Source organism: Epinephelus fuscoguttatus, linkage group LG21 (assembly GCF_011397635.1).
Source record: "Epinephelus fuscoguttatus linkage group LG21, E.fuscoguttatus.final_Chr_v1".
NCBI lineage: Eukaryota > Metazoa > Chordata > Actinopteri > Perciformes > Serranidae > Epinephelus > Epinephelus fuscoguttatus.
Window position 1 is genome coordinate 17,185,729 of NC_064772.1, and position 20,872 is coordinate 17,206,600.

A 20,872-nucleotide genomic window follows, 5' to 3' on the forward strand; every position below is an offset into this window, starting at 1 on the left:
AACTGCTTTATTAAATGGTTTAAATCACTAGGTCTGTTTGTTCTGGAGAGCAAGAGACACCTGTGGATAATTCAGCTCCCAGTGAAAACATCCTGAATGTCTGGATCTGAAGTTATCAGAGAAAAAAGGTAAACACACGGGGCGTCGGTAGCTTAGTAGATAGTGCTGGCGCCCCATACTGCTTTATGCTCTCAAACCAGCTGCCAATGATTTGACCAGCTGAGCTGCAGGTGACATTGTTGGCCGGCTTGAGTTGAGCTCAGATGGCCAGTTCACACCACTGCAACATTCTAACACAGTTCCATCTCGTTGCAAATCCTTGTGTCAGCTGGTTGCAATTTGCAATCCTCACCACTAGACGGCACCAAACCTCCCTAAATCTTAAACACTGTTCCTTTAAATGTCCTGATTTGGCTCTTTAACTGTTTCAAGTGGACATTCGTTTAAACCATGACAGGCTGAGGTGGGTGGGATCAGCGTCCACAGGTCAGAAGAAAGTGCTCTAACGGTGTGTGAATCATAAGACAATCTCTGCGTCAAAATGTTGCACAAAATTATCAATCTAAGAGTCAGAGATGTGAGATTCCCGACGTCTTTGGAGCAACACGGCTCCGATGCGATGGTAAGAAAGTTGCTGCACCACATTACTGTGCTTATATCTGCAGAGATATGTCCTGAGTGTAACTCTCCACACTGCAGCACACCGACCCGGATTATTCAGCCGCATATGTGGTCGTGGACACGGACTGTGGGCTCAAAGGCTTCGGGCTCACGTTCACTCTGGGGAAAGGCACGGAGATCGGTAAGATTCACACAGCGAGCACTAAACATGCACTTCCGGTATAACACACAGTGTAGCAACATGAAAGGACCGACACAACTCGTGAATGTTTCATGACTCTACACTGAAGTTTGGGTTACAATGTTGCTGCTGCGTTCTAGTGCTCCGAATAAGCTCCGAACTTTGCTCCGTTGGACACAACTTGTTACTAGTGGTGGACATTAACTAAGTAGTCTACATCCTAGAATGAATAAATACACACACATACACACACACACACACACACACACACACACACACACACACACACACACAGAAGATGAAAATCGAAGCCACCTTTCTATTGTTTCACTTTACTAGAGTCCAGCTCCCCTGCTTGTCTCGTGCTCTGCTGTTTGTTTTCATGTTGGAAATATTTGTTTATTCTCCTATTGCACTATTTGTTGGTCAATTGTCTCCATGTTCCAGAAGGAAATGTTTTGTTTATTTGTTTGTTTTCTGACAGCTTGAGTTTCTAGGTACTAGGAACTCAGATTATGACTGTAACAAAATATAGAATCAATTTATAAAAGATGATACCGTTATATAGCCTAGCTAAAACTATCCAACAGGCTATAAATTGGTTAAAATGTGCTCCGCCTCCCCATGCTGTAATATCAAAGTGTTGCTTATGTGATAAAGCATCAGTAATAATATGATAAATACAGGGACACGTCTGCTCAACAAGTATATTTAATTTAATACTTTGAGTAAATGCTGTGGTAGTTCTGCTTTTACTGAAGTGAAATATGAGTTTTTCTTCCACCACTGCAAATTCCAATAATTGTATTTGTGTATCAAACCAAAGGGTTGTTTAATAATATGTAGCCCACGCTGTACCAGATAAATACTTTAAAAGCCAGGATGCTATTTTCATGGTGGAAAAGTATTTAACTTATGAGATAAAAAATCAGAGCAGATTGTTTTTCCCATGAAAACTTCTCAACATTCCCAAATAATGATCTCGTTAATTCAGAAAAGCAGGGCAAATATATTGTTTCTAAAGTAAATGCAGTATGCTTCCATAAATTACAGTTAACATTCAACCAAATAAAAAACATTTACAAGACACATATGATACATACACACATAGACACACATACACACACATACACACACACACACACACAAAAAAGACAAAATGGTGAGCCTACTACATACTAACGCTGTGTTGCATAGAGCTATCAAAATAGTTTTCATTATTCCGACTGTACCTGAAGGCAACATCTCTTTCTTCACGTGCTTGTGTGCAAAGTTGAACCGCACACCGCCATCTTGTGGTTTGTTAAACACAATGCAACCGATTTCAGGTGCAGTTGGTCAAAGACAGTAAAAAAAAAAATAACTCCAAAGAAACAACAATTATTACAACAATAAAACAATACAATGTTTAAAAAAGTCAATAATAAAACAGTCAATAAATGAAAATAAGCAGCAGGGATTAAAATAATACAGAAACAACCATTAAATCTTAAAAACTATGGCTCTGATGTTACTCAAGATTAAAAACCAGATTAAAAAAATGCTGCATTGAGCTTTCGTTCTGTTGATTGTATCCCTGCAGTGGTGTGTGCTGTGGAGGCCCTGGCTGCACTGGTTGTTGGGAAATCCCTGCAGGAGATTGTGAGCGACTTCCGTGGATTTTACCGCCTCCTGACCAGTGATGGTCAGATGAGATGGGTAAGAAGAGCAGACACATGAGCACTAAAATATAAAGTATTAAAAGATGGAGATAACACTCAACAGTGCAGCCTGGTATTTATTATATTAGAACAAAAGCAACATCTCACTGGAGTTTTCTTTGCCTGTCTCCTCCTGGCTCCACATCACATTATATTTATTGCTTACAGCACCTGGCTTTACTTTTCCAAACATGGAGCAAGTCATTCACATCCTCTTATCACATCATAGATTCTTTTTACTACGTTTATTAAGATATATTGCTTTTGCTGTCTCATCCAGAACACGATGAGTCATGGTGTTTACATAGATCAAAAATAAGAACCACATAAATCCTGTTTGGTTTTCCAATTTTAAAATCATTCTGTTTGTTCTTACGACATCTTGCTGCTGAGTTTACCACAGAATTGTTTCCTCGTATTATTGCAAGGACCCAGCGGCCCTATCGTCTAGTTTCTAAAGGATCAAAAGATTGATGAAAAAGACTGATTAAGACTGATAGAGGACAGAGAAATGTGATGAATCCAGGCTTTTCAGAATCTGAATCTGGTTCATCGCCCAGTAGGTTTTCACATATAAGGAATTTGCTTTGGTGTACTGGTGCGTAATGTCAACATTATATGACAGAATGAAATAAAAAATAACAGCAAGAATTGCAAAAATCAAGAAACAGACACATAGAATAGAAGAAAATCCGAATAATATGTGGAAAAAACACTATTAAAAAGTCTGTTCAGTATTTTTTAATTAAAATGACAGAGCTGTGCAGGTATTAGAGGTGGTAGTTTGTGCAGAAATGTGCAGACTTGTCCAGGAATGAGCAGAGGAGTGAGTTCAACAGGTAGCATCAGGTGCATGCAGAAGAGGCTCTTCACACACAAATAAAGCAATTTATAATGTGTGCAAGGTGGAAATATTTTTTTATGTTCCAAAAATTCTGATTAAGGTTTTTCAGTAAGTAGTGTCAGGTGCGTGCAGCCAAAAAAAAGCAGAAGAGGCTCTTTAGAAATCTAGTTTCGAAGGCCCCAGAGACACTGTTTGCCATCTTAGTATTTTACATTCTTCAGTTAAGCATTTTTTAGTGCTACCTGCTTATGTAAAGCTGAACTCATGAAGTGATGTCACAGCTGATGTTTCAAGCTCTCATGTGAATCAGTTAGGCCCAGAGAAAGGAGTGATCCACCTGGCCACAGCTGCGGTCCTGAACGCCGTGTGGGACCTGTGGGCGAGAGCGGAGGGCAAGGTGGGGACTGCCTGATGAGGCATTATTAGCAAATCACCATTTCCGCCACAAGCGTGACACTTCATGACTCATGAGCTGTTGTCATCATTTTCCCGCAGCCACTCTGGAAGCTGCTTGTTGACATGGTGAGTCAAGGAAAATGTAGATGTTGATTTATGTCCAGGATGTGACCATGGGGGGAATATCATGTTTTATGTGTGTCAACGCAGGATCCAAAGCAGATTGTGTCCTGCATTGACTTCAGATACATCACTGATGCGCTTACGGAGGAGGAGGCGCTAGGTGAGACTGGTTTATGATGTGTTATATATGTCCAGCACAGTTTAGGGAAATAAATCCCCTTTCCCTAAATGCATTGCTCACTCTGCTTATCTTTTTTCTGTCAGACATACTGGTGAGAGCGCAGGAGGGCAGGCAGCAGAGAGGTGAGCACACTAAACACAGTCATTAATTACCAGGTTGAATGGGATTCTGCAGAATGAAATGGCCTCTTTAGAAACTATCAGGAGTGCTTTTAGCCCGCATAATAGGCCCTAGCACTCCACGATTGCTCCATTAAAACACACTTCTCCTCGGGCGTTTATCACCTATGTGGACTGCTTCTTTGGCCTCCCAGAGGAGCACATGCTGAGAGAGGGTTATCCTGCCTACACCACCTCCTGTGCATGGCTCGGATACCCAGACCAGCAGCTCAAACAGGTCTCTGTGCTGCAAAGTGCACGTCATTCCTCAGGTTACACAAATCAACCTCAAATAACCTTCACAGCTGTGTGTTTCTGAAGCTCTGCACAGATGCTCTTAAAAGCGGTTGGACCAAGTTCAAGGTGAAAGTGGGTGCTGATCTGGAGGACGACATACGCAGGTGCCGCCTCATCAGGCAAATGATTGGACCCAATAACACTTTGGTGAGGTTGTTTTTCACCCCGGAATTGTATTAACACCAGGAAGTGAAAGTGTACTGAAGTTTATTTGCGTTTAGATGATCGATGCCAACCAGAGATGGGACGTAGCCGAGGCCATCAGGTGGGTGAAGAGCCTGGCTGAGTTTAAACCTCTGTGGATCGAGGAGCCCACGTGTCCTGATGACATCCTGGGTCACGCTGCCATCTCCAAGGTGAGGAAGAAGTTTGATTTTCCTGCTAATAAAATGAAAATAAATGTTTATTGAAAATTAAAGCGTGTAAACATGTTTTAGTAGAAGCCCAAAATACAAGTATGAACCTGAAACTAACCATAGTAGGTCCCCTTTAAATGCTGATAAACGATGTTTGACTTTGTTGTTGCAGGCTTTGGCTCCACTCGGGATTGGAGTGGCAACAGGAGAGCAGGTCAGAGCTCGTGTTTGTTCTACCGTACATATCGCTGGCTGATGAATCGATAGTTTCTAGTTGGGTGACTGTTTCCTCTGCAGTGTCACAACAGGGTGATGTTTAAGCAGTTCCTCCAGGCCTCGGCCCTGCAGTTTGTCCAGATAGACAGCTGTCGGCTGGGCAGCGTCAACGAGAACCTGGCCGTGCTGCTGATGGCCCACAAGTTTCAGGGTAAAACTCAAGACATGACAGTTTTTTTAATGAAGCCACAAAAATGATAAAAGAGAGTAAAAGACTGTCAAATAAGTCAAAAAATATATATAGTCTGTATCTGCAGTACACACACTACTACGTCTTTTCCCTCAGTGCCTGTGTGTCCTCATGCCGGAGGAGTCGGTCTCTGTGAGCTCGTCCAGCATCTGATTCTGTTCGACTACATCTGTGTGTCTGGGAGTCTCAGCAACAGGTAAGAGCAGGATTTGTTTGTGTCCCTAGTCAGAACTCTTGACTGTAAACAATAAACAACTTAGTATCAGCACTGTTGTTTTTCTCTTTAGAATGTGTGAATATGTAGATCACCTTCATGAACACTTCACCAGTCCTGTGGTGATTCATGACGCCCACTATATGCCTCCAAAGGTAAGCTGGACAGATGGAAACTATGATTTACATAATTAGTGTCTGCATTACATTACATCTTTGACGCTTGTTGCTTTTGGCCAGTGGTGAAGAAGCAAAGGTCCAGTGTGTAGGATGAAGGTGCATCTATTGGCAGAAATGGTATATAATATTTATAGCTATGTTTTCATTAGTTTATAATGAAAATGAAAATAAGAATCATTGTGTTTTTGTTACCTTAGAATGAGCCATCTGTATATACATAGGGATTTTTTTAAACTGGTCCAGTATTGAGAGAGACCTCTGCAGCTGCAGCAGCTAAACAGGCTGCAATGTAGCTCCTACAGGCAATTATGCATCATCAATTTACGTCCACTACGGGTTGTTTTTGCCGCTGATGGCTTCAGATTGTTATTAGCAGTGTCTTGCAACACTAGAGAAAGGATTCCTACAGAGAACTTCATTTTTCTCCTTACCTTTCACTGGTCTGTTTGTTACTTGTTTTTATTAGTGCAGCCCTTTGAGGCATGCTTTGTGATATTGGGCTGTAAGAAACTTCAACTTGACGACTGTAACCAAGTCTCACTCAAGGAGAAGTCTCGTTCTGAGATCTCATGAGAGGTGACTTGTTACAGGAAAAACATGGTTGGAAATGTTAGTGAGAGCCGGAGAGAGGAATGTTTGTTGTGTTGGAGTACAGAAAGCGTAGGTTAGTGTAATCTAAAAGATTTTCAGTGTCACGGCTGACTATTTATCTGATTGTGACAATATGAAAAAGTCACACTAACAGACTGGACCGGTGAAAGATAAGGAATACATTTCGTTTCTGTTGGGTCTTTTTTCACAATGTTGTCAGACACTTCTAATAATCTGAGCCTGACAGCAGCAAAAACAAGCTCTTTCAGTGGACATAAATTGATGGTGCAGTATTTAAAGTATTACATTGCAGCCTGTTTCCCCACTGCAGCGATCTGTCTCAATACTGGACCAATTTAAAAACAAGTTGTCTCCACTGGTCACTTTGACACAAAAACATGAGAAAATACTGTGGAGGTATTTTTGGCCACTTTCCACCACTGCTTTAGGCACTTGAGCTCACTGTGCTTATTGTTCCCAGGATCCAGGCTACTCCTGTGAGATGCTGGAATCATCAATGCAGCGACATCAGTACCCTGAAGGAGAGGTGTGGAAGCTGCACGGAAACAAATGAGGACTTTATCTGAAACATTTTACCCAAGGCTCTTTTAGACTCGTGACTAGACGGGGTTAAGCGGACTAAACCACAGACGTGTAGCAGACACTGTAACATTCTGACCTTTGTAATATTTAATTGTGTTTTGCTGCTAGGCTCCTGTCAGGCCAGTAATTCTGTACAAATCAATCTGAAACAACAGTCTTTATTTACAATTAGAAATAAGCAATATTAAAATCAAACAGATCAAACTGGCATTTACAACAAGCAACCTGAACATTCCTCCTCTTGTGATCAAACTAAGCGCATCAGCAGTTCAACTACAAAAAATGTAACATGAGTGGAGGTTTGTTTACACTTGGAGGAAACACTTCTGGAAGAACCTGATATGGTTTAAAGGGCCAGTTCACCAAAATCACAATAAAATTAACGCACTTTGTGATTTGGATGAACTGAACTTAAAATATGATCTTTCTTAAAAAGAGAGTGAAGGATGTATACAGTACAAATAAAGCAATGTGACAAACATTTTGAAAAGCACTTCCTACACACCATGAACTGTGTTTTTAAACAGCCATCTGCATCTTAATGGTGGGATGAGGGTTGTAGTCGCAGATCTCAAAGTCCTCTGCACGGAAATCATTGATACTCTCCACTGTTTTCAGGATCTTCAGCGTGGGGAAGGGGCGGATCTCCCTCCGCAGCTGTAAAGTCAGACACGTGTGTAAGTTTGAAATCAAGCAGAGCAGAAAGACAGAGATATAAATCTTAAACTAACTTACCTGTACTTTAAGAGGTTCGATGTGGTTCAAGTAGATGTGAGCGTCTCCCAGAGTGTGAACAAAGTCGCCAGGCTGAAGGGACAAAGAAAAAAAAAAAAACACGACAGGTAAGGTAAGCACAAAACAATGTGCTGGAAATGAGTTTTGACAAAAGCGCACTGCTCTTACCTTGAGTCCTGTGATGTGTGCGATCATGTACGTAAGAAGTGCATAGCTGGCGATGTTGAAAGGCACCCCCAGGCCCATATCACCAGAGCGCTGGTACAGCTGACACGACAGCTCGCCGTCACACACGTAGAACTGGCACAGAGCGTGGCAGGGGGGCAGAGCCATGAGGGGCAGGTCTGAAACAGCATATGAGAATAAAGATTTAATATAATAAAACATCACTACAATCAGGTTTAAAGAGAGCCCTAACGCAGTTTAGGATTAGTTCGAGCTATTTTTGATTTTAATAATGCCACACCTTTGGGGTTCCAGGCGCACATGATGATCCGTCTGTCCTCTGGATTCTTTTTGATGGTGTCAATGACCTTCTGCAGCTGGTCGACACCTTGCCCTGTGTAATCTGATGAAGGGATTGATGAAAAAAGAATCACTGAAGATGTTTTAATTAATCCATTTAAAGGAATAGTTCTTCATTTTTTGAAATGTGCTTCGCTCTCTTGCCAAGAGTTTCAGCAAGATTAATAAAATAATTCTCTGCGCCCAACCAAGCAACAGTCTGCCAAATAACCTCTGAAACATCACAACGTGTCGTTTTTACACTTCTGTTTCTGCACTTAAGAGATGCTGGTAGGCTCATAGTGTTAATTTCCAACAGAGCCATGCGAGCAGTTCCCCCTTTTACCAGTCTAAATGCTAAGCTAAGCTAACTGTCTGCAGATTCTTTACTGTAAAAACATGCGTGACATCAATCTTTGCATCAATCTCCACGCAAGAAAATGAGTAAGGGAATCACACAAAATTTTCAAACTATTTATCCAGGGGAAAAAAGGACTAATGCAGCTGTGTTTTTTTTTTGTGCATTGTGAACTATTGTGTTATTTTGATAGAGCTACTTTTTAAAATAGCAGCTGAACTCAGTCTACACAGTTGATCATCTAATGTGATTATTCACCTGCAGGATGCCTCAGCCTGCAGCTTTTCCATGTGATTTCGATCATACATCCAAATTCAAAAAAATTGATTTGTTGTGACTTTATGTTAAAAACAAAAATAATCAATATTTTAAAAAAAGTAGAGATGCATGAAAACCTGCAAAAGGAGAATGTGTAATTGTAAATATGAACACTTTATCTGTGTAGCAACCAAAAAAAGCCTTGTCACTTCACAGTAGACTGGATGTGGTTGTGACAAACCGTACCTGCGTGCATGTTTGTGTACTCGGCACCAAAGTGCCTCCACTGGAAACCGTACACCGGCCCCAGGTCGCCCTCCTCTCTCTCTGTGAACCCAAGGTTGTCCAGGAATTCCCGGGAACCGTTGGCCTCCCAAATCTTCACCCCTTTCTCTGAGAGCTCCTTGGCATTTGTTGACCCCTGTGCGAGACAGTGAGGAAACATCAGAGCCAGGTCAGTGCTTTTTGACATGAAACCTCAGACAGAAATGCTGCGTGTGAACTTAAAAAGTCAATTCACCCAAGCCAAGTTTTGAGATTTCTATTTCCATGTCTAAGAATGGAACTTCGTGATGGTCTAAAAAAAAAATTAAGAGCATAATATCAGTTTTCATAGGGACTATTTATTTGGTAGAAAGTGTTCGAATGAAAACTTTCAATATGGTGTGGATAGTTCAGACTAATGGCGATCATTTCTTGAAAGCCATGCCACTGTTATTTTATTGTCTTCTTTTCAAATGTGGATAGATTAAAATCTAAGCAGAAAAACCCAACACTATCTGTATGGCTTCATACCAGTAGGAGAAAGAGGGGAAATATTTTTTTTCTGTGAAATAATTTGGGTGAACTGACTCTTTAAAAAGGATCGATCTCGTCTTATCTTGATTCCTCACCTTAATAAACCACAGCAGCTCTTCAAGGATCCCTTTCCAAAACACTCTCTTGGTCGTCAGCAGGGGAAACTGATCTACAAATAAACAGGAACAGGTTAATAGATAATTACAGTCAACATTAATAATTACATAAAGTTGTTTAACAGTGGTGAAAAAGTAACAAAGTACAGTTAATAGCCTGACAGACGCAGGATTTTGAGGCCAAAACTGACATTGACTTTTGAGACTTTAGAAAAAGGAGCTGAATCTTTCTATACAAAGACATAAACAGATATAATTACATTATAGATATCCCTTAAAAGTGGTTTTTAAAATGATGATTAAAATATGTAAGGGCAGTTGCCCAGCTGAAATATAAACTAATAGTTGTCAGTGACCCCTGCTGGACAAACCATGTAAGTGACCACAAATACATCTCTAGCATTTCTGTGCCAATATATCTGTAGCTTATTTCCGGCTCTTGTACTGAATAACTTTTACTTTACATGAGTATTTTGACGCCATGCTATTTTAAACTTCTACTCCTCTAAAATACATAAATATTGTACTTCTTACTCCACTACATTTATTTCATTTGAAAGCTTTATTTAATAGTTGCATAATTAAGATTTTACGTACAACATAAAGGATGCAGTGTCGATTGATTAAGTCAGTGTACAGTTAAAATTATTTCTATTATTTATATATAGTATATAACTTATGCAACTAAATGGGGACATTCTGCATCTTTTACTGTTGATACTGAGTCTATTTTGCAGTCACTGTTGAATTTTCAATGTACACATCTGTAGGAGTATTTTTTACATTGTGGTATTACTTTTACTTTAGTAAAATGACCTGAAACTTCCCCCACAACTGTTTTCTATCAGCATTTTAACATTTATAAGTTAAACACACCTCTCAGACTGTATCTGGCCTGAGCACCAAACACAGAGATGACTCCTGTCCCGGTTCGGTCTCCTTTCTTGTGGCCGTGCTGCATGATGTACTCGATTTGATCCAGGTACCCGCGTTCATCACAGAAAACACCGAAGTAGTTCTTCTTCTCTTCCGGTGGTGGCGGCTGAGTCTTTTCTTCCATTTTACAGCCGTCTGCTATGTGTATTTCTGTAGTGGCGGGCATTTTCGTTCACCTCAGAGTAGACGGTGTGACACTGAGAGCTGCTGTGTTGTTAGTGTCATTGGTGGTCTCTTTCCCGGGCGATTTAAGAAGAACCGCCGAAACGGCAAGCCCGGCCCAACAGCTGACCGTCTTCTTCTTCTTCTTCTTCTTCTTGATTTCCGGCAGTGTAGACGCTGAACTGCGTATTACTGCCCTCCACTGGTCGTTATTTCTAATCTACTTCAGATTCTTCTATATAGTCCAGTTTCATGCAGAAACTGCAAAACTGCTCTGGAAGTCAATTGATGGTTCTCACCAGGGATGGACTGGCCATCGGGCGTACCGGGCAATGCCCGGTGGGCCGACGCACGTCTGTGGGCCGGCCCAGGTCTGTCATAATATATTTTTAAAAAGTATATAGTTTTTATTGACCGCGACGGTAACGAAGACACAAATTGGCCCATTGGTTGATTTTCTTGAAGGACATTGGACTAGTCCAATGAAATCTCTCAGCTCTCGTTGGCCCGCCCCTCCCCTCCTTCCTGACTAAAGTTTGACTGACTTTGCCATTTGCAGGACCGGAGGAGTTAGAGGGAGTGTGATGACTGTGGACCCCAAAAAATGGACAAAAAAACACACAAACGAAAGGGAGGAGCAGAAAAGCTCAGAGACAAAAGGCAAAGAAATTTAAAAGTGGACGCTGCAAAATGCGCAAAAATCACCGATATGTTGGCAACCGCCAGCTGGGGGGGGGGCGGGAGGAGGAGGCGAGTGTAGCAGTCCCGGGGCCGTCGAGTGCACAGGTGGTTGTTGGAGGAGAAGAAGCGGAGGAGGAGGGGGAGAAGGAGGAGGACGAGGTGGAGGAGGAGGAGGAGGAAGACGTGACCCAGCAGCAGGGACAGATTGAGGTCAGAATAGCTACTGCCAGTGCCACCCTGGTAAGAAGTAGTGTTGAAATGTTAGCAGAATTAAGAGAATTAATGAAGGTGATACCCCGTGGAATCAAGAATAAAAATGTTTTAGGATGTGTACATCTTCACTAAACAGTATCTGGGGAAATTGTAGGCTAAAAATATGCAAATGCTCAACCTAGGAAATTATTACAGGACTAATTTTATTCAGTCAGACTTAAAACATACATGATAATAGCAGCCTATAGAGTTTTGTGCACAACCTTTTTCTTGCTGGTTTGGAGGTGATCACCCTACTGTGTGTGTGTGTGTGTGTGTGTGTGTGTATGAGAGAGAGAGAGAGAGAGAGAGAATTGCCTAGCCTTTGTTGTCAAATAATGCTTTGAGTAGATTGTAGATTTGGTTTCCAAGTTATACCTTAACTGATTGCTGCTCTCTTTCTTTCCTTTGTCTGCCTGTCTTTGCATCTCTCTCTCTCGCTCTCTCTCTCTCTCTCTTACTGCAGGCCTAATTGTCTTATTTGTATTTTTATAAACTGTTTAATTGTGGCACTGTGGCCATCTCCCCCAAGAAGGTCTCTGTGAGTAGTGAAAGAGTGTATCAATTTTTTTTAACATGGTTACTCTCTTCCATGTAGGCCACTGCACTTGATTTTAATTTTTGAAACTTCACAATGTGCACATACATCCTTTGGTATGGCATGTGCTTCCGCATATCGCATAAATAACCATGGTGGGCCGCCAGGGATCAAAAATGCCAGGGCCATTTTTTGGTCCCAGTCCAGCCCTGGTTCTCACAGTGGCCAAACAAAGAAGAAATAGAGAAAACTTGAACTTCTAATTCTGCCATTTGGGAAAATAGTCTCTGCCTTTCAGCGTTGTATTGACTGCATTCTAAGAACACATGTTTAACTGTTTCAGGCCTCCCACAGTGACATAGACCTGTGTCGTGCTTTCCTATAATAAAAAGAGACTGGTTTAAACCACAATGACCCAACCTCAACCTACACAGTTTAACAGAGTCCCTTCAGGATGGAGAACTACAATGACATTTCCTATTGACTAGAGATTGTATAGAAAAGAAATGCCTCCCCTTACTTTCTTTCTCCCAGCCCACCTGCCACTCCTTTATTATGCCCTCTTTAATTATCCCTCTCAGTTCCACTCTTCCTAGGGGGAGTTGTACTACAGCTTGCTTATTCAAGCTTTCTTTGGCTAAGCTGTCCACTTGTTCATTTCCCTGAATCCCAGCGTGCCCAGGAACCCAGCAAAATGAGATGTCACTGCCTACCCTTACTTTAATTATTACTTTCAGGATTTCATTTGCAATATCAGATCGAGCTTGAGATTTCCCCTTAACGCCCAGGGCAGCAGCAGAATCAGAGCAGATAACAACTCCTCTGGCCTTTGTCTCCTCTACCCACCGTAAAGCCCAAAGGATTGCCATTAGTTCAGATGTAAACACAGAGCTTTCATCAGAAATTCTAATACTAAATTTCAAGTCAAGTTGCTCTACATAGACCCCAAACCCAGCTCTCCTACTATCTGGATCCCTAGATCCATCTGTATAAATTATCAACTTGCTCTCCCTGATTGAATTAAGATACATTTGAACACTTGTAGTCATCTCTCTCTTATCTTTCTTCTGAAGAAAACTCAGCTCGATGTCTAATTCATCCATTACCCACGGGGGAATGGGAGACCAGTTTATGTGCTCCACTATGCCCCTATGCTCCATGTTTAGTTTTGTAGCCCACTGATTCACATTAACAATAAAGGGGTTAAATTTCCTGCTTCCTTCCAACTCTTGTAGAAGACGCCTAGCTGGGAAAGTTTGAGCACTCCCAGAAATTTTTACCCAGTACTGTAATCCTAACTTAAGGCCCATTTCAACAAGCAAAGCAGGGATTGAGGAGGTTCTAAAAGCTCCACAGCAGAGCCTCAAGGCCTTTGCCTGAATTACTTCCAGCCTGGCTAACACTGTTTTTGAAGCCGCACCATAAATAAAACACCCATAATCAAAAGCTGATCTAATCATGGCCTGATAAATAAGCTGCATCATCTCCCTGTCAGCTCCCCACTCACATCCAGCCAGGCTTCTTAAGATGTTGATAATCTTTTCACACTTTCCCACTATTTTACTAATGTGTACAGCCCAAGTCATACGCTCCTCAAACCAGACACCCAAAAACTTAAAAACCTTCACTTTTCCTAATGGAGAACCATATATTTTCAACTCAGTAATAGGTAGTTTCCTTTTAAATCCAAATATCATATATTTTGATTTTGGTGCTGAAATCTTAAAACCCCATGTCATTCCCCACTCCTCTACACTCTGTAAAGCCTTTTGGACCTGTTTCACAATAAACTCCACATTTCGTCCTCTTTTCCAGATAGCCCCGTTGTCAGCAAACAAGGACAGCCCAAATCCTTCCCCTACATTATCAAAGATGTCGTTTATCATTATATTAAATAACACCGGAGAAATAACACTTCCCTGTGGAGTGCCGTTCTCTATTAACACTGTCTTAGAACTGACACCACCCACCCGAACTTGAATAGTTCTTTCCCTTAAAAAATTCCTGATCCAATTACAGCTGACCGTCGCTCCCGTTATGAAACAAAATCTCGCGAGAGTAGCGAAAAAAGCGCTTCCTGCTTTGTCTTCTACAACAGAAACTAAAAAAGGAACCACAAAGCATTTTTTACATTACTTTCTTAAATTTTAGTAATAATTAAAGACAAAATATAGACATATAATTATAAAGATAGAGAGAATGTATCATGTACAACAAATAAATGCAGGATAAGAGGCTACTTTTAAATATATGTCAGAGGAATCCCATTATTTTTAATATATTTATCTAACAAAATAAATGTCAACTAATTGTCCTGTTGTTCAAGCTTCACATTATATGACAATAAATTACTGCAGTATGGTAAAATTGAATTATTATTATTATTTATGGAAAAGTAGTAATATAGGCCAGAATAAATTATAAATTACAAATTAGTTTGTATAAATAAAATTAAATCAAATTAAATTAAATCACATTACATTTTGCAAGCAGAATCATTTTGTATACCAGATTTTCACCCTTTTCCTACTGCACAAAGCTTCCAAAAACAATTTTATGTATAGATTTTAAAGTAGAGGTTTTGTCTTTGCATGCACATAAATACAGATTGTTTAAAAAACTGCACAAAAGATGTTGTATTATAATTATTCAAGTATCAATCTTACAACAAATTGCAAATATTACATTCAAAGTTATGGTTTAAGAAGTCATTACATGAGCTTGCCCTACTTTCTTTGGATTACTTGTGACAAACATGACAAAAAACAAAAGAATGGCTCGAGCATAATGTTCACAGTTTTATTGCCGAAACATTTAAAATCATTAGAATGAACATACATGAATAAAAACAACACAAGCTGTACATGTAAAAGTACATTTTCAAGTTTTACAAAAATATGCTTAATTGTGCAAGAACTGGACACTTAATTCAGCATCTGATGATGGTGTGTGAGTGCTGGAAATAGTCGCATTACTTAGTTTAAGTGCAGAAAACAAAACATAAAACTGTTTGTAAAGACAAGCAAGTCTGTAAATTTAAATATTCCCATGTCTACAAATACCAATGCTTCAGTGCACATGGGTGCATTTGATTTGTTAATACAAAGTCAATGAATGATTACATTTGTTAATGTTTCTTAATTAACTCATCATTTTGGATAACAACATTTGCATAGTCTCTCAGAATAATACTGCATTTGAAGAAATGCACAGGGAGTTGTTATTGTGTGAAGCTGGTTGTTTCAAATTACCACAATTCATTTTACTCAGTTGCAGTTTGGAGCTCTGCCAGGTGAAGCTGGGAGCCAAATAATTAACACATTAAGCCACATCGCTGCCTGAATCAATATCTCTTATCTGCCGTTTATGGAGTGTCAGAGCCTCCTGAGCTACGTACTGGATAAAAGCAGGGTCGTCCACCTCCAACTCTGCTGGGACTGAGACACTGATTGGAGCAGAGTCCAGTATGGTTACAACCACACTGCTCTCAGCTTTGGGTCTGATATTCTTCATCTGCTGCTGCGGATTCACCTGGAAAATGAGTAAAACTGCATCAGTGATGGGAAAACAATAAATAATCGTCTGCCTTACCTGCCATAGAAACTGAAATACTGTAATTAACAAGATTACTGACAGCCAAAATGATAATGCACTTCTTTAGGCTATATTGTCAGGTAATCTTGTTTTGGTTTGGCTTTGGAGTCTTTATTTAAACCGTGTTAATTCATTTTAGGGATCAAGTCTATTATCTACAAGAGAATTAAAATAACAGGATTATTTTTAATGCTCTGTGGTAAAGAGATTCACATGTTGTAGGTAGGAATAACTGTAAAGAAAATAACATTAGCATCTCAAATTAACTACTGTAAGAAAAAGTCTGACAAATCTAACGTTACTACAAACGTACTGTGATCACACTGAAGATACTGTGTGGCCCTGCTGTGCTGCTGGACAGCTGGCTGACCCAGCCGTACTTGTCATCCATGTTTTTGAGCCATCTCTGTGTGTCGGCTGTGTGTCTCTGGACCAGCTGCAGCCTGTCGTTGTATTGCTGTTGAGAGGCGTTGAGCAGCACGTACATCTCCTCCACCTCAGAGTGTAACTGCTTAACATTGGGACACTCTAAATAAGCACACACAGAGAAATGCGCATTAATCCAGGTGTGTGTGGTGAGGTCAAGAACAGGAAAACAGTCCAACTTTATCTTTATTTTATTCTCTGAAAGCCAAGTATTTAAGATATTTGACAATAGCATTCACATATTACTTTATCAGTGTGAATGCAGACATTCTAAAGCTAAAACGCTATTAGTTGTACACAAAATTCAGGAATTTCCAGCAACTCTTATCTAAAATGTGATGAAATGATTAGTCAATTCATACACAGAAAATTAACCAACAATTTTAACAATCGATTATCTATTTAAGTAAATCATATACAGTTTCCAGCTTCTTAAATGTGAGAAGTTGCATGTGTTTTATATCAGAGTAAAATAAACATATATTTAACATAGCAAACATAAATGAAGAAAACTTAAGACTGCAAAGGTTTTTGGGAAAGTGTGATGAGCATTTTTGCCCCCTAAATGATTAAACAAACTGTCTAAGTAACAATGGATGGATGTTTCACTCTGGCTACGGCAGTGGCAGTGCTGCAACTTGTGAAATACAGCTTTTTAATTCCCCCTTTAGGTGAATTTCTTCAATAGTATTTGGGCCAGAATTACCATATAAAATCCAGACAGGAACAACTTTGGCATATCTCTATATGCATATAGATCATATCTACATACACCACTCAGCCACAACATTGAAACCATTGACAGGTGAAGTTAATCACACTGACATCTCATTACAGTCTAATGTTCTTTTGGGAAACCTTGGATCCTGGCATTCATATGGATGCCACTTGACATGCGCCACCCATCCTTAAACACTGTTGTAGACCAAGTACACCTTTTCTGGCAACAGCACCCCCCAGTGGAAGTGGCCCCTCAGCAGGACAATACACCATGCTACGCTGAAAAACCTGCTCAGGAATGACCCAAGGAAAATGGCAAAGACCTCAAGGCTTCAACATGGCCTCCAAATTACCCAGATCCCAGTCTGATTGAACATCTATGGGGTATGCTGGCCAGATAGACAGAGCCAAGTCTGATCCACAGTGGGACCTCTGACTTGTCAAGGCATGGACACAGGGCTTCTGGTGGTGTCCTGTGGGATCTGGCACCAGGGCATTGGTAGCTGATCTTCTGAGGCCTGTGGGTTGCAAGGTGGAGTTCCGGCACATCCAACCTGATTGGGATCTGGGGAATTTGGAGGCCAGGTTGACGCATTGAGCTCTTGTCATGTTCCATAGGTCATTCCTGAGCAGTTTTTGCAGGGTGGCACTGCCACTGGGGAGTGCTGTTGCCATGACGGGGTACTTAATCTGCAACGATGTTTGAGTTGGTGGTGTGTGTCAAGTGGCAGCCATGCCAGGACCCAAGGTTTCCCTGCAGAACACTGCATTGTAATGACATGATCGATGTGATTCACTTCACCTGTCAGTGGTTTTAATGTTGTGTCTGATTGGTGTATGTGGCTGCTAAACAGATCTGAAACCAGTACTTCCTACTTAAAAAAACAAACATGTTATTGTAGCAAGTATTAACCTTTTAACAGATAATCTTCACACGCCTCGCACAAGGTTTGGAGCTGCCAGCACTCTGATGTTTGTCTGCGGAGTCGTCTGCACAGATATCTGCTCTGGGACAATCCCAAAGCAGAAAGGGATCCTGTATCTTTGTAGATAGACATACAAAAATAGATGTCACAGTAGATATCATTATTTTATATCTAGAAATGTAGAGCTACAAGTGATACACCAGATACCTGTGCTCGGTTGCTGAAAGTACTCCTCTGCTTCTTGTATCTCCTCAAATACATCAGCCACTGTGGAGCTGAATTCTTTCAGCACATTCTTCCCAAAGTCAGACACTGAGTCAAGGATGTGATCCAGAGCCACTGTCCTGAAGAAGCCAGCACTTGAGTCGCTCTGCATGCCCGACAGCGGGCTGGGTTGGGCCTCTGTGGTGAAGGCCGACAGGAAGGAATGCCCAAACACCTGTTGCATCCTTTTCACCAGTACGACGCTCTGGTTGTACAGGAGGCTGATGTTTGACAGCAGCTGGCTGAAGGATGCATCCGCCTGCAGGAGCTCCAGATCTGCTCCATCGTCTGTGACCTGGTTCTCAGGTGAGGTGGCGTGACCCACATTCTCCTCATAAACATGCTCTGTGGCTTCCAGCTGGGCAGCCATTTTCCTGAAGAACTCCTCCACCTGCAGAGAGAGGTTCATTTGGAACTATCTTGTTAGAAGTGTATTACGAATCAGATTTAATTCTTATAATTTTGAAGGTCAGTGATGATAGGTGGTGAGGTCGAACCTTGAATGAGAAAGAGGCGAAGCCACGGCGACACGTAGAGGTATAGAAGGCTTTACAAGTATCTTCAAGACAGGGTCGACATTCTTCAAAAGAAGACTTGGTTAAATCTTGACACTGTCTCTCAGCCTCCTCTAGTTTCTGCTCTGTTTCCCGGACCAGCTGCATCGCCCCCTGAAGGAACCCCAGAACAAAAAATGTCACAGATACATTACCTCTTAATAAGCCAGAGAGGATAAGATGTGGTTTGGGACCTTGACACAAAACCTTTTATTTTGAAATGATATTTAAAAAAGCAGATTAATCTACAGGCAGTTCATTTATCCTTACTGCAGTAAAACTAGACTCCCTAAACTAGCCCCACTCCAACATTCATTCTTCACTGTCTGCTTTGAGGTTTCTCTGTAAGGCTTTGTGTGGCTTTGCCTTCATGAGGCAGAGAATATGTCATGGGCTTCAGAATAACGCACAGAGACTGGTATGTAACTGCTCACGTTCTGTGACAAGTTATTGTATTTAAACACAGCCTGACTGCGTGGTATTTCTTACATCAGGAGTGATTACTGTGACTGTGCAGACCTATTACATGTCTGCAGGGGCTTAATGGATGTAACAGTAACACATAGCATACCGTCTTCTTGTCACTGCTGTGCCTCAGGGCGTCCATAAGATGTCTGTGCTTCTCCTCTCTTTTCCCCATCGTTTCCTTCACCTGCTTCACCCCAAGGAGCGCTCGCTTTATCTCCTCATCGACACACTGCTCTCCTGCTGCAGACAGCTCTGCACACACCAATGAAACATACCGTGATTAAGCAAGGCAAACAAATTCAGTGAGAAAAAGTGCCAAAGATATAATTTTCTGTGGATGAAGGCCTCACTTTGCAGCATGTCCTCGCCCACTGGAGGAGAGTCAGCTGCACAGAGCAGGAGCTGAGTGATGCAAAGAATTTGAACAAGCAGCCTCCTCATCCTGTGTTCAGCTCTGTGAAAAGGGCAGAATTTACTTATTATTCTGCTATGGAGCACCACACAGCACTGTGCATGGATTACTGAATGAGCCTTCTGGGCACAGGGCCAGAGCTCCAAAGTTTTTAAGGGCCTTCTTCGTCTGCAAAGTATAACTCAAATGAACACATGAAGACCAAGAGGAGGTTCAAAAAGACCACAAAGAGCTGCAAAGGAACTACAAAGAGACGCAAAACAAAAAGAGGCTAAACAATCCGCCCATGCACAGCACCATGACTGCTTTAACATTGCACAGATCATGTCATGTGTCTACCACAAGATGGTGCCATTTCCCAAACATTTTACTACAGAACTCATGTAAAAAATAATGCAACATGAAGGGCAAGTAATTATCCCAGTGTTCATTTATAAGCATGAAACATCACACCAGTGTAAAGCCATATACACATAATTACCAGAGGAGATCCCCATTAACTAAGCTTCTGTAGCCCATGGATCTAATCACATTATATAACAGAGATAATAACCATAATACACTGCAAATTGATTATTTGTTATAAGTTAGCGCAATTACAAAAGCTTTAATGACTACTTTTATTATTCCTTAGAGTAATCTTGTTCTTGTACCTTTAACGGTGGACAGGCAACTTTGTGTGCATGTATTAATCAACAAAATTAAAATAAAATAACAAAACTAAAATTAATGCAATGCAATTTTATCAATTAATATTCACTGTAAACACAGACTATCAATGTGTCCATTCCAGTGTCCATGCATGTGACCCTAAATCAGTCTTAATAACTGTATTGGATGCTTCCTAAGAAATGCCTTCTCCAAGTGCACTGTTGAACAGCTATATTTTGGTTATTCTTTTTGTTACTGGTGTTTTTGACAAGGATATCCGAGCAAAACAGAAGGTATAGCATATAACAATCAGAAGACATGTTCACTGTCCCCTCTGGGAATATAACAAACCTAAGTCCGCAAAGACATTAAGTCCATTCTCCCCTAATTCTCTTCTCACCCAAAGCTGCTCACAGCCATTCAATAGAACTTCAACACAACCTGGACAACACAAGAACACTAATGATGATTTAAAAAGTAAATGGGCCTTAATAATACCAGTTACATCTGAATCTACTGAGTCAGTACACCATGTGGCAGTAAAACTTAGACACTCCCTCCATTAGGGCCAAAAAGGGGCCCCAGCCTTCTTCAAAATATCCTCTCCCC

General features: G+C 40.9%; 3 protein-coding genes across 3 annotated transcripts; 1 reads left to right on the forward strand and 2 right to left on the reverse strand.

Moving 5' to 3' along the window:
- The first annotated feature begins 413 nt into the window (after positions 1 to 413).
- Positions 414 to 7,181, forward strand: enosf1 (enolase superfamily member 1). The gene is made up of 15 exons (XM_049565390.1): positions 414 to 622; positions 700 to 802; positions 2,385 to 2,500; positions 3,657 to 3,743; positions 3,842 to 3,868; positions 3,953 to 4,025; positions 4,130 to 4,168; positions 4,360 to 4,442; positions 4,526 to 4,648; positions 4,723 to 4,857; positions 5,030 to 5,071; positions 5,155 to 5,284; positions 5,420 to 5,519; positions 5,611 to 5,692; positions 6,789 to 7,181. Exons 1-15 carry the CDS (start codon positions 542 to 544, stop codon positions 6,879 to 6,881), a joined length of 1,314 nt encoding a protein of 437 aa, XP_049421347.1. The 5' UTR covers positions 414 to 541; the 3' UTR covers positions 6,882 to 7,181.
- On the reverse strand, positions 7,053 to 11,038 carry tyms (thymidylate synthetase). Its single transcript, XM_049565391.1, has 7 exons — positions 10,556 to 11,038; positions 9,659 to 9,732; positions 9,012 to 9,186; positions 8,112 to 8,213; positions 7,814 to 7,989; positions 7,646 to 7,717; positions 7,053 to 7,567 (listed from the first exon to the last, which is right to left on the reverse strand). The coding sequence occupies exons 1-7, from the start codon at positions 10,779 to 10,781 to the stop codon at positions 7,430 to 7,432; spliced, it is 963 nt and encodes a 320-aa protein (XP_049421348.1). The 5' UTR covers positions 10,782 to 11,038; the 3' UTR covers positions 7,053 to 7,429.
- Positions 11,039 to 15,199: 4,161 nt separating this feature from the next.
- Positions 15,200 to 19,874, reverse strand: LOC125881819 (clusterin-like protein 1). Its single transcript, XM_049565186.1, has 7 exons — positions 19,551 to 19,874; positions 19,304 to 19,452; positions 18,676 to 18,846; positions 18,122 to 18,569; positions 17,902 to 18,030; positions 16,156 to 16,370; positions 15,200 to 15,779 (listed from the first exon to the last, which is right to left on the reverse strand). Exons 1-7 carry the CDS (start codon positions 19,639 to 19,641, stop codon positions 15,570 to 15,572), a joined length of 1,413 nt encoding a protein of 470 aa, XP_049421143.1. The 5' UTR covers positions 19,642 to 19,874; the 3' UTR covers positions 15,200 to 15,569.
- Between the last annotated feature and the right edge of the window lie 998 nt (positions 19,875 to 20,872).

What these genes read in the sequence shown, in the direction of transcription:
- enosf1 (XM_049565390.1), top strand. Translation starts at nt 542, where the DNA reads ATGTTGCACAAAATTATCAATCTAAGAGTCAGAGATGTGAGATTCCCG. An exon ending in TTGGACCCAATAACACTTTG is followed by an intron (nt 4,649 to 4,722) that starts GTGAGGTTGTTT and finishes ATTTGCGTTTAG; the next exon opens with ATGATCGATGCCAACCAGAG. An exon ending in TCTGGGAGTCTCAGCAACAG is followed by an intron (nt 5,520 to 5,610) that starts GTAAGAGCAGGA and finishes TTTTCTCTTTAG; the next exon opens with AATGTGTGAATATGTAGATC.
- tyms (XM_049565391.1), bottom strand. Translation starts at nt 10,781, where the DNA reads ATGCCCGCCACTACAGAAATACACATAGCAGACGGCTGTAAAATGGAA. An exon ending in AGCTGCTGTGGTTTATTAAG is followed by an intron (nt 9,187 to 9,658) that starts GTGAGGAATCAA and finishes TGTCTCGCACAG; the next exon opens with GGGTCAACAAATGCCAAGGA. An exon ending in GTACACAAACATGCACGCAG is followed by an intron (nt 8,214 to 9,011) that starts GTACGGTTTGTC and finishes TCCCTTCATCAG; the next exon opens with ATTACACAGGGCAAGGTGTC.
- LOC125881819 (XM_049565186.1), bottom strand. Translation starts at nt 19,641, where the DNA reads ATGAGGAGGCTGCTTGTTCAAATTCTTTGCATCACTCAGCTCCTGCTC. An exon ending in GGGCGAGGACATGCTGCAAA is followed by an intron (nt 19,453 to 19,550) that starts GTGAGGCCTTCA and finishes TGGTGTGTGCAG; the next exon opens with AGCTGTCTGCAGCAGGAGAG. An exon ending in ACAGCAGTGACAAGAAGACG is followed by an intron (nt 18,847 to 19,303) that starts GTATGCTATGTG and finishes GGGTTCCTTCAG; the next exon opens with GGGGCGATGCAGCTGGTCCG.